General features: G+C 43.9%; 1 protein-coding gene across 9 annotated transcripts in view; it reads left to right on the plus strand.

The window, feature by feature from the left end:
* CCDC88A (coiled-coil domain containing 88A) overlaps nt 1–12,714 on the plus strand; it is a 248,444-nt gene that overhangs the window by 139,332 nt on the left and 96,398 nt on the right. For all 9 annotated transcript variants that reach the window (XM_019516673.1, XM_019516675.1, XM_019516676.1 and 6 more), the window contains exons 12-13: nt 1,159–1,303; nt 6,449–6,633. In XM_019516673.1, the coding sequence (XP_019372218.1) occupies nt 1,159–1,303; nt 6,449–6,633 (330 nt within the window). The remainder of the gene's footprint in view (nt 1–1,158; nt 1,304–6,448; nt 6,634–12,714) is intronic.

Genomic DNA, 12,714 nt, shown 5'->3' on the forward strand with positions numbered 1-12,714 from the left:
CCCCACATTACAAAATGTCCACAACAAAATGTACTTTAACTGAAGCTCATTCAACGAGATTTAGTTAAAGGGCCCCTGCAGCCATTTTGAAACATAGGATGCTTTATACGCATGATGCTGAGGTGATGCTAAGGTGTTCTAATTAGAATGCAGAGAAAACTTGATTAATTGAGGGTGTTCCAACATATTCTAATTAGAACATATTAGAGAATGTCTGTAGGTAGCAGCTGACTCAGCCTCCCTTTCCTGCTTAACTGAAGTTGAATTCCTAGCTGCTGCTAAAGACTGCTCTTCATGGAAGGATCTGTGATTTTGAAAAGAGCAAAAGAGAGTCTGAAGTAAACCAGAACAACTAGCAGACAGCAAAATGGCTCTAAGAAAGGCTAGTTTGATTAATGGAATACCAGGACCATTAAAAAGGAGTGGCAGACTGTTAATACCTATAGAGTGAAGAACAATGAGCCATTAAATCAATTGACTCCCTCAGCTGCTTAAACAGGAGTACCACAGCTGCTTCACTGTAGAACAGGAGTCTAATCAGGGTGATTCCAACCCAGCAGAAAATCAGCTTTCCATTTAACACTCGCATGATCAGGGGACAGCAGGGCAGGCCCTATGAGGAGAGGCTATGGGACCTGAACCTGTTCAGCCTCCAAAAGAGAAGGCTGAGGGGGGATCTTGTGGCCTGTTATAAACTAGTCAGGGGGGATCAGCAGGCATTGGGGGAGTCACTGTTCCCCTGAGCACCGCCAGGAGTGACCAGGAATAATGGTCACAAGCTGGCAGAGGGTAGGTTTAGGTTAGACATCAGGAGGTGCTATTTCACGGTCAGGGCGGCTAGGGTCTGGAACCAACTTCCAAGAGAGGTGGTGCAGGCTCCTACCCTGGGGGTTTTTAAGAGGAGGTTAGATGAACACCTTGCTGGGGTCGTTTGACCCCAGTACTCTTTCCTGCCATGGCAGGGGGTTGGACTAGATGATCTGCTAAGGTCCCTTCCGACCCTAGAAACTATGAAACTATGAAACACTAACACACATACACATATGTATACATGTGGTATGTGACAAAATACGGTATTTTATAAACTATAGGCTATTAAATTTAATGTGTGTGTGCATTTTGAGACGTTTTTAAATGTTCATGTGAATAATTTTTAAGGAGCGTGATATGGACAGAAAGAAGATTGAGGAACTCATGGAAGAAAATATGACTCTAGAAATGGCTCAGAAACAAAGCATGGATGAATCATTGCATCTTGGCTGGGAACTTGAACAGATGAATAGAACTACTGAGCTCACTGAAGGTAGACAAAGCAATTCTTGCTGACAGTTTAAACAAAAATATTGAAAATGGCAAAACTAAAATATATGTATATTTGTGGGTCAGACTTGATGATCTGCTTAGGTCCCTTCCCACCCTATGTATCAAAATAGTACAGTGAAATGAACACTGAAGAGGTATATATGTTTACATAATTATGCTTACCAACAAAAACATAACAGGAAATCCTTTTAGTCGATGTGTCGTGACTCTGTTTTTAATTTAGTAAGCAATAACCATGTAACTAAAAGACTTACTGTATGAAACTGTTAAATATGATTTATTGTGATACATTAATGATTATCAAAATTCCTATTTCCCTTAGTTCATTGGCTAAAATACCTGTAAGTTAATGGCTAATAGTTCTTTGAGTGGCCTCTGCATATTTCTACTTCCAAGCTTGACATTCCTTTGCTTTGAGGCTTACAGTCTTCTAGGGAGCAGTATTTGTTGGGGCTAAAAGCTGCCCTTTTGTGTAGGGTTCTGTGGCAATGACAGGGGAAGTGATTCCAACAATCCCTTCAGTCCCTTTTAATGTTCAGAGATGAGATTAGGTTACATGAAGTGTCCTAGATGCTTCTCTTGTCAGTTTTTGTTTCTGCTCATTTAGGGCTATTTTTGTTTGAGTGTCCATTTGTTGAAGTTAGACTGAAGTTAATCACCTTTTCTTTCCCTAAGAAAGAAGAAAGATGCCTGCATCATGGGCATCTTATATATGCAGGGCTAGAGGACTTCTTTAGCCTTGTTGATGTGGAAGTGGAAACACTTCAGACTTAATTGGATAAAGCCAATGGTGTGCAAGACCAGCATCAACTTGAGAGATTCAACCGCAGGAATGGAAATTCCTCTTACATTCCCCTCTTGCTGGGCAAGATTCTTCAAATCTGAGTGAATAATCTTGGCAACATGTATATCTAGCATAAGCAGTGCAGAGATCCTTTGGTCTGTCTCACTTGACTAAGGCTTGTGCTTAGGACTTGGCATTCTTGACTCTGCTTTGTATATGTAATACCATAATCCCTAGATCAGTGGTTTTCAACCTTTTTCATTTGTGGACTCCTAAAAATTTTGAATAGAGGTGCAGACCCCTTGGAAATTTGAAACGGAAGTGTGGACCCCTTTGAATTGTAAGTGTAGGTATTCACATACTTTTGATTGATCATGGCCATCTTTTGCAGCCCCCTTAGACACAGTCTGTGGGACCTCCAGGGGTCTGCAGACCACAGGTTGAAAAACACTGCCCAAGATCTTTCCAGGTCAACCAAATCTTTTGCCAGGATTGTAGGAACCTAGGCTCAAGAGAACCGTTTTTTCCAGCTGATGCTGTACCCAGAATAGGTGGCATATGGACCCCAAATGTATGTATGTAAACTAAGTAAATTATACTCAGGGAGGGAGGTTAAGTCATCTTCAGCAGAATGGAACTGTCTGCCAATTGGACTAGAACTGAAAAGGAATTAGAACTGATAGTAATTTAAATCTTTCAGTGGATCTGTGACTGAGAGAGCCTTAGCATTTCATTGTTTGAAAGTCTTTTCTCAAGTCTAGAAGTGGCTTCAGTATCTACTGGGTTTTTGTAAATGCTTCAGCACTTCTTGACTCTGAAACTGTCAGAGTATCCTTTATGTGATTCTGGTGTCTCATTTTGAAACCAGCTGATGCTCAGAAAGCTGGGTTCTGTTTTCCAGGTGCTGAGGTACCTAATGCAGAAGCTCCAGTATCTGTAACTTCAGATCTGAAGACAAGCCAAAAAGAGTTTTAGGCAAATCCCACTTCTGCTCACGCCACAATCCCTGGTATCTGCCAGTTACCCAATTCTAACAGTTGTTGCGTACCACTTTGAAGTCCCAAACAGGATTCTTGTCTCTGCAAGGTTTTTCTATTCTTGTGGAAAAACTTGCATCCTTCATGTACAAGTAGTGAAGAAAATATATTGAAAGGGCCTTCCCAATTTCAGCAGAACAGAGCTATCAAAAGAAATGGTCATGACTCTTAGAACCATACTGTCTCGGCATCCAAGGCTTTGGTACTGGCTTTAATTGTCTTTCCTATGCCACACCAGTAATATTGTAATCCCAGGACACTCTACTTGAAGGTTTGAAAAGATTATAGGCTTTTGCTTTTTGCATTTATAAATCTTTCCTCATATCCAATGGGATGGTTAGGTCTGGCACTTTAAAAAAAGATTGGTTGATTCACATAACCTGAAAATCACTGTGTCACAAATAAGGATAAAGAGACAAATTACTTAGGCTTGCAGGTTTGTAAAGTCATTCTTTGGCCATACACGATAAGAATTACGAACTTTCATGTGGTTTCAGTATTACATCATTTCTTCACAGAGAATATGCTACTGACTTTTCATAGCATTTCTCAGAGGGACCACAGAGAAAAAGTGTCCACTTTCCTCTGGTTTTCAGATGCTGTCTGGTTAGCCAGAAGTAAGCTTCAAATATGTCTCCTACTGCCTGTGATACTGCCTTCCAGCGACATGTTTAATTGCCATTTGTGGAGGAAAACAGAGCGTCTCTCTCAGGGTCTGAGCCATTCCTGTGTATTTGTAGATTTTGATTTATATGTAGGTAGGCACATTGTCCCAGGCCTTGGAGCTTTGTATGAAAAAAGAACTAGTTCTCTTTTATTCTCTTTAAATGTGAGATACATTGGAGCCATGACAAACTCCAGAACTGGAAAGGGTGGCCTGCCAAAGGACAGGTTTGGGGTTTTTTTTGTTTTTTTCCCCAGTGGAACCATGTTTCTATGGGATAGGGATAATACCATCCCTTTCTGGACAAGGAGAATGGCCCCTGTCCTTCTCCTTCTGTTCCAGGGACAAACAAGGCAGACCATCACTGACAGACTCCTTGTCTTTTGAAGTGGAATAAAATAAGAGCTTCCTCTATTCCCCTCCTCTTGATTCAAGAAGCCTTTTTAGAAGTCAGGACAAAGTCAGGAGACTGTTAACAGTCCAGTCCAAGTGTCAAGTCTTGTCATCCAGCATCCTATTGAAACCAACTTTTCATGTTAATAGATTGACTTCTGGGAGGCTTGATGAAGATGTTTTGGGGTAGTCTCAGATTTCATATGGGAAAGCAGAAGCTCTGGGCATTTTTACACATGCAAGCACCACAGCTCTGGGCACTTTGGAAAGCACCTGGTGCTGCGATACTTGCTGTTGTACAGGCAGTGAAATGCATGTCAGCACTGAGAAAATGGTGCTGGTGCGCTTTTGAACTAAAACACCTTGGAGGTGCTTTAGTTAAAAAGCGCACCGCTTACATTTTTTGTGCGCACAGAGCACAGTGCAGTTTGCCTCAGCTCATGTGCGAAGCAAACTCGTTTAATCAAGTCTGCCCCGAAGTGGTGGATCTCTAGCATGTCATGGGAAAAAAAGTATGTGTATAAATGCCGCTTTTGATCAGACAAACCCACTTCAATAAATTGGGAGCATTTCCTCCTCTAGGCAGCTTAGAAGGGAATGTACTGAAGCAGTTATCTCTTACTTCAAACTTGATTTTATTTTACATCTATAACTGTCGAAAGTAAGTTTAAGTTAGTGCATAATGTTGCTTTTCCAACATCACCCTTAAATGGGCAAAGTAATAGTCTTCATTTTCTTAATATAGGAGTGTCAAACAGATGGCCTCTGGGCTAGATCTGGTCTGTGGGTCACCAGATCAACCCAGTGCACTGGCCCTGACTCTGTAAAACATGAAGCATATAGTCAGGACCCAGAGTCTGAATCTTAGGGCACCTATGCACAAGTGCCGGGGCTGCTTCAATGCCCTGGAATTCCAGTGTGTTGTCGGAGCAGACTCAATTAATCAAGTCTGGAGCGTGGCAATTGCTGTGCTCCAGCAGCCTCCTGTGCCTTGCGTATCAGCATCCCCATACTTAAAAATGGCGCTGGGGGTGCTTGAACTAAAGCTCATCAAATGAGCCCCTGCTGCCATTTTTAAGCACAGAAACACGGCAAGTCGTTCTAATTGAAGTGCCACCCTCTTTCCCCCAACCCCCGGAGCATTTGTAAAAGTGCCTTTATATTCCAGAGAAGCATGTTGTTTCTACGTCCTTTGCTTCCTGAACTAGAAAGAACCAGAGAGCTTGGGCTCTAGGTTTGCCTCTCTGGTAGATCTGTAGGTACAGCATTGGATCCCGGTGTCCAGGGCCCTTCCAGGTGTTCATACTGGCTGCCTACTAAGATTTTCAAAAGGGTTTATTATTTTTCATTGAGAGCAGTAGGAGTTAGGTATATAAGTAAGTTGCATTTTTAGGCATCTGTAATTCTGGCTGATTTAATGGCTTCTCTTCTATGTTCAGTAAGGAAAATCTAGTGCTGTCTGTCCTTTATCCCCATACCCCTCCATTTTGGGTCTGAAGTTGCTTCTGATTTTCCTTCTGTTTCAGACTGGTAGCACCTTTTCTCTTCCCCACCTCCTTTAAAATTATTGTTAAGAATTTCCATATATTCAACTATATGAAGATATAAGAGTATACAAAGCTAGAAAGAAATTGACAAATATAAGATGCTTTTACAATAGCTTCATCAAACGAATCTTGTAGAACTACTTCTTGAAGTTCTAGATCTGTTTTAAGGAAAAAACTTTTGAGGTTGGGCTGTGATGCAAAAAAAGTGAAATTGCATTAACTTCTAGTATGTTCTTGACCTGGTGTCAAGAGCTAATGCTCATTTTGGCAGTTATTCAGTCCTTGAACCAACTTCTTCTACTTCTCACTTAACTCCAACAAATATAAATATTCAGAATGCACTCAAAGAAGAAAAGAAGGTTATTTATCAGTAACTGAAGTGTGTAAGGTGAGTTTCTGTATATTTACATTCCCTGTCCATCTAACTCACTTCTTTGGAGTCTTACATTACTAATTCTTGAACTGATGATAGGAACTGAAGAATGGTTATACTATTTCCACTTTTAAACCTTTGATAACCTTTGCCAGCTTGGGAAAATGGGTGCTTGGCTGTAATGAGCATTGCTCAGCAGAATTTTAGAGGATTATGATGCAAGCTTTAAATCCTACAAATGTTAAATGTGAGGCTGCCCTCAAATTATTTAACTCCAGTTACTGTTAAGTAACATTCTTCTTTTTTTTTTTTTTTTAAATCTTTCAGTGCCACAAAAGTCACTTGGACATGAAGTGAATGAATTGACATCAAGTAGATTACTGAAGCTGGAAATGGAAAACCAGAGTTTGCTGAAGACAGTGGAAGAGCTGCAAAATACAGTGGGTTCTGTAGAAGGCAGTAATTCGAAGATTCTGAAAATGGAGAAAGAAAACCACAGACTTAGTAAAAAGGTATCCATTAGTCTGCATATTATAGATAAAGTATGTAGCACTGTCTATTGTTTGCTTTATTAAGGTCCTTTATTAAGGTAGCATTGTCTATTGTTTCCTTTATTAAGGTCTGCTTTAGAAAGCTATCACTTTGTGGATCATTTCAGGTCAAATTTGGCCTGGTAGGGATTGTATTAGGTTGCAGTTTTTGGCAAATTTGGAATAAAAAAGGTAAGCCATATCCAAGAAATAATTTTCCAGTTTTTCAAAAAGCTATAGGATCATGGATAAGAAGGAGTTAATGTTGAAATTTGGCAAGCATGCAGTTAGTATATAAAGGAAGTACTTTTTGAGGTTCTGAGAAACTTTGAGCCTGGAGATTTTTAGTTCCTAAATAAGAAATCGGTAACTGTGCAGTGATTGCAGTCTGTTATATTTTTTACTAAAATGCCTCATCATTCCATGAAGAGTTCAGTGCCTACCTGTCCATTAGATTGTATGCACTTTCATAATACAGGAAAGAAGGAAACTGGATTGACAGGCATTTGCACAGTGAGAGACAAAAGGAAATGTTCTGACAACAATGTTATATTGATCACACTTTGAATTGTGCATGTCAGATGAGTGTTTGATGACAATATCTGTCAATTATTAATATATAAGAATCATAGTTTGAAAGTGTCATATTAGTGATATTAAAAGCAGATTTAACTTTTAATAGAGTTAAATATTAATTGTCACTAGAATATTTATTGAAGGAGAATCCGCAAGATATATAAGAGGGAAGGTAGAAGGGTGGAAAGGTGGCAGTGGTATAAAAGCCGTTTAAAGAAATCTTTGCCAGCTTCCACATTCTGTAGAGATCAGACAATGCAAAGCAAAAGCTATCCCAGACTGATTCAGTTCACTTCATATTATGTGAGTTATAATATTGCCAACTTGCAGGAACTGACTGCAAGTCATGGGATTTTTACTTTGCCAGAAATCTTCCGGCAATACCAGACTGTAGTCACAAATACTAGGGACAGTCCAACTGAGTCCTTATTTAGTTTTAATTACTATTGTTGTTGTTTCTTTCATTGCCCTTTGTCATTCATATGAACAAACAAAACTCTTTGTGCGGTATGTTTTTTACTACTGGGCTTTCCTAACCTGGGAAAGCTTTTGGTAGGTCTGGTTTCTTTTCTCCAGAGATGACTGTCTTATCTCTTTGTGTTTGCAACATGGTTTTTTCCACATATACAAGTTTCAGATATTATCCCTTACTTTGGGGCTCTCCAACTTCAGTGCAGCCCATATGCTGCATACCACAGATCATATGCTGCAGGGAAAGCCCTCCTGGGATTCCCCCATCCCACTGTGCAGGCTGTACAAGTTCCCCTTTGTGCAGGCTGTACCAGTAGTACACAGCCTCCCTTCCCCTCCCCCAGGCTGTGCAGCAGTGGGAGAAGCAGCTGTAGAGGCATATCTGCTGGGCATCCTTGTCTTAATTGATGGCCCTGTGTATGCCAGTGTTCAGTCTAAGTTACTTACAGTGTCTGGGAGAACTTAATATTCCAGGAAAGTTTGTCATTTTTAGGTCCTTCCTTTAAGAACATTAGAACTGCCATTTACTGGGTCAGACCATAAATCTATCCTGTGTCACACAGTGGCAGAGAGTGGATGCTGAAAGGGAGAGTGAACTGGGTATAACCAGGGGGTTTTCCACACTGTTCCTTTCTGACTTGCAGCCTCCAGCATTTAAGGTCTAGGGCAGAGGTGGGCAATTATTTTGGGCAGAGGGCTGCTTACTGAGTTTTGGCAAGCCATCGAGGGCTGCATGACAGGCAGCTTGGGGCAGATAAATATTCATTTTTCTAAATTTTTAGGGGCTCCACAGGCTGGCTAGAATGGCCTGACAGGCCGTATTTTGTCTACCCCTGGTCTAGGAGGTTCTGATTCAGAGGCTGTATCCCTAACTCATATGCTCAGTAGCTGCTGATGCCCTTTTCCTCCAAGAATGTGTCCAATCTCTTTCTGAATCTGTCTAAACCAGGGGTGCTCAACCTTTAGTCCACGGGCAGCCTGGGCAGCAGCTTCCTCTGGTAAGTGGGTGGGCGGGATAGAGGCCCCCATAGGGAGGGAGGGCAGGAGTTGGGCAGGGCTGGGGCTGGTGCCCAGCTGGGTGGTGTGTGGGGCCTAGGGCTGCAATGCATGGCTGCGGGGCCCTGGCTGGGAGCAGCTACCTGTCACTGCATGTACTGCCTGGGGTGACCTGTGCCCCTCAGATCTGTGCAAGCTGTGTCCACAGCCCCCTGCCTCTGGCAGCAGGCAGTGGCTGCTGCAGCGGAGCCGAGCCCGGCTCCCCCTGCCTCTGTCTGTTGCCTGCTGCCTGCCTGCTGTGGGCTCAGGTGGGGGGGTGGCTCTGTGCCCCCCAGATCCGTGTGCAGGGTGGGGATGGGGTAGGCTGCCCACTGTGGGCTTGGGCTCCCACCCTGTTCCCCTCCCCCAGGGCCTCCCCAGCCCAGTGGATGAAACCTTGCACTTCAGGGAATGGTTGGGCTGCACAGGGAAGTCCCTTGCCACTGTGAGCTCCATGCTGTCCTGGTGAGGTGTCCCCTGCTTGCTCCGCAGCAGTGAGGGGCACAACCCTGCACCACCAACCCCTGCTGCTGCTGCTCATGCAGTGGATGCATCACCAGGGTAGCATGCACCTTGCAGCAGCAAGGAGATCCCTGTCTGAGGATATCTTTATTCTGTGAGCAGGGAAACTACTATTCTGTATATTTGCTTGCTCACTCTGATACCCAGAGTATTGTGCAAAGTCAGACAAGATTCTTCATGCTTATCTTGGTGGGCCCAGTTTGTCCAGAGCAGTTTTAGTTCCTAGTTATATTCCATCTATCCCTGTGGAGCCCCAAGATCTTGCTGCTGCTCTCTAACCTGCTGTCCCAAAAAGATGGGAAAAAGATCCATGCAGACCTGAATTCCATCCGTGACATGACCTGGATGTTGAGATGGCTTTTTGTAGGGAAGAAAATATGCTTTGCTCCACTTAGAGGCATGCTTATCATCATTTGTAAAAATTCTAGGCAAGCAGGACTGTGTACTGGGAGGTCCCTAATTCTATCCCAGCCATCCATCCCACCCATCTTGAACTACCTGCTGGAGCTGAAGTACAATTACCTATTTCCAACCATGGTCAAGGTACAGGATTTGAAACACATTACTTTTTTTCTTGTTTCCCCTCAGAAGTAGTAGACAAAGACAGCAAACCACAGGTTCTCAACTTCCAGTTGGCATGCAGGCAGAGTTCATGCTGTGATAGTTGAGCAGGCGACATAGAAACTTGCTTCCAGCTGTCATATGGGCAAGATTCATGCCAAGGTTTTTTGGTAGGCTGTGGGTAAGCCTGGCTCACAGCCATCATATGGTTAAGTTTCTGCTGAGAAAGTTGAAGATACTGTATGAAAGCTTACCCCACTAAAACCAAACCAAAATCAGTATCATGGAGCCACTGGCAATCTTTATATCAAATATTTGCATTTCAAAGTCATTTCTCCCCCAAAGCAAACACCTCTTCATTAGGCATGAAACCAAGACAGCCTTTTAGAAGAGAAGCAGAAGGTGGTGTCTGATTCCCAAATATTAGCCTTCATTTCTGACTCAGTTTCTGGGTCTCCTGTGTAAATACCCAGCACTTATTTTTCTTACTTCCAGGCAGCAACTGCAGCAAATTAATAAAGTTCTTGGTCTAGATCCAATATACCATCTTTCAGTGAATTGATTCTTAGTATTATTTAGCAGCTATCTAGCACCTAGTTCAAAAAAGCTGATCATAGGTTCAGGTGTCAGACCCTATATAAAGGGAACATTCCTGGCCTCACCTAGGGGTTGGAGAGGATGTAGGCAAGGAAGGAGATGACATAAATTCTTCTATGTCCACCAGATAATTCTTCAGAAATATGAGATATACATAACTTCTGTGATGGCAGGAAATCTTTGGTATGCTCTTGTTAATGTCCTAAGCTGCAGCTAAGTGTTAAAGTTCTGTACTAAGAAGGAAGTCACATTTTGGCTGTCTCAGTAAGATACCGTTAGAACCTAAAGAATTCAATCTAGAGCAGTCCACCACTGTCCGGGTTGGAAGTCCATTGATGATCCTGTTTGCATCCAAATTCAGTGTAAAAAGCAAAAGAGAGGTGTTGTGTGAAGGAGACACGAAAAGTAAAGGTTGTGATCTCTGTATCTCGGAAGTGGGCTGAATAGTAGTCTCCTTTATGTCTTTCCCTCAGCCACAAAGCTTAAAGAAGGTTAACAAGATTGTGATGGTGAAAACCACAATGTTTATGATGTCCCTCTTGTTAACACTGAAGAGATGGTTCTCATATCTCACTTAAGTATAACTGGAACGTATTATTAAATTCACAGCACACTCATGCTTGGACACAAAATATGTGCAAGGAGCTATTCTCAGTCAGAATTTAGGAGAGCCAAAACCTTTCTTTTGGGAAGCTGAGAGGGAAGAACTAAAATCTTTTATTCTAGAAAGTAGTAAACACTCATGTTACATCTTGTAAGAAATTTGCAAATGCTAGATGTGGAAACTGTACGTGATTAGTATACAGTAATATAGCTGAGATTTTACTCTGTAGTAAATTCATTCCCCAGCTCCCTGGTAAGGAGGGAACACAAAACCAAGTCTCTCAAGCTGGATGCCTCTAATACACGGCAGGTAATTATTTTGGGTGGAGGGCCGCTTGATGAGTTTTGACAAGCTGTCGAGGGCTGCATGGGTAGCCTCGCCCCTTCAGTTGCTCCCCTCCCTTGTTGTCATCTTGGGACTGGAAGTCCTGACCCCTGACCTTTGCCACCGGAAGTCCCTCCCCTTCCCCTGGAAGTACTCCTTTTGGAGAGGTGGCCTTGGAACTGAAAGTTACACCCTATCATATGGTCTGTCATAAGACTCACCCACCCAACACCAAACTGCCCCGCTTGCAATATCCATTCCAGAATCCCCTGCCCTCATCACATGATCCCTGACATCAGAAAGTGTACCCCTTGACTGGGAAACACTGCCCAACACCAGGGCCCACCCTCACAGTACATGGCCTGCTCCTGGGTTCCCACAAGTTCTGTCCTTTGGGCCATGAGGCAGATGCACAACTTACCAGGTAGCAAGGGGTTGTGACCCCTCTAACATCCTGCCCCAGCAGTGGGGTTTCAGGACAGCAAAATGTAGCCCAGCTTCTCTTCCCCTGACCAGTACTGGTCACCAGACCCCTACCACAAGCAAGGACCCAGCCCATCCCATCAATCCCCAGGCATCAAAAGCTGGCCAACCCCCCCCACCCATCACTGGTGCCAGCATGACCTGGTCCTGCCTGATCCATCTCAGCCTGCTGCCCTCCCCCCTGCCGTGGCACAGCAGAAGCCAGCCCAGGCCCAGGTCCCCTCACCAACACAGCACCCTCCAGTGCTGTAGGACCTCTCCTGTCCCGAGCCACAGGGGGCTCAGCCACAGCTTTCCCTGCCCTCTGGGACCCAGCCAGCCCATCCCATCCCCTATCAAGTGGTGGCTTCCCCAGGTGCTGCTGCACTTTCGCCCTGCCTGTGCCAGCTGGTCTCAAAGGGCAGGAGACTCCACTGCTCCCCCCGTCCCCAGCAGCATGTGGGAAGCTGGCTTCAGCCACATGCTGCTCCAGATGGGATGGACCTGGCCGGGTCTGCACTGGCCAGGAAAAGCGGCATGCAGCTGAAGTCGGCTTCCCATGTGCAGCTGGGGATGGGAGGAGCCTGGCTGGGTCTGCATTGGCCAGCAGAAGTGGTTTCATAGTTTCATAGTTTGTAGGGTCGGAAGGGACCTGAGCAGATCATCAAGTCTGACCCCCTGCCATGGCAGAAAAGAGTACTGGGGTCAAACGACCCCAGCAAGGTGTTCACCTAACCTCCTCTTAAAGACCCCCAAGGTAGGAGCCAGCACCACTTCTCTTGGAAGTTGGTTCCAGATCCTAGCCACCCTGACTGTGAAGTAGTACCTCCCGATATCTAGCCTAAATCTACCCTCTGCCAGCTTGTGACCATTATTCCTGGTCACTCCTGGTAGTGCTCAGGGGAACAGGG

The sequence above is a fragment of the Gavialis gangeticus genome, unplaced genomic scaffold (assembly GCF_001723915.1).
Source record: "Gavialis gangeticus isolate Ggan-Ray unplaced genomic scaffold, GavGan_comp1, whole genome shotgun sequence".
In the NCBI taxonomy this organism is placed as follows: Eukaryota; Metazoa; Chordata; order Crocodylia; family Gavialidae; genus Gavialis; species Gavialis gangeticus.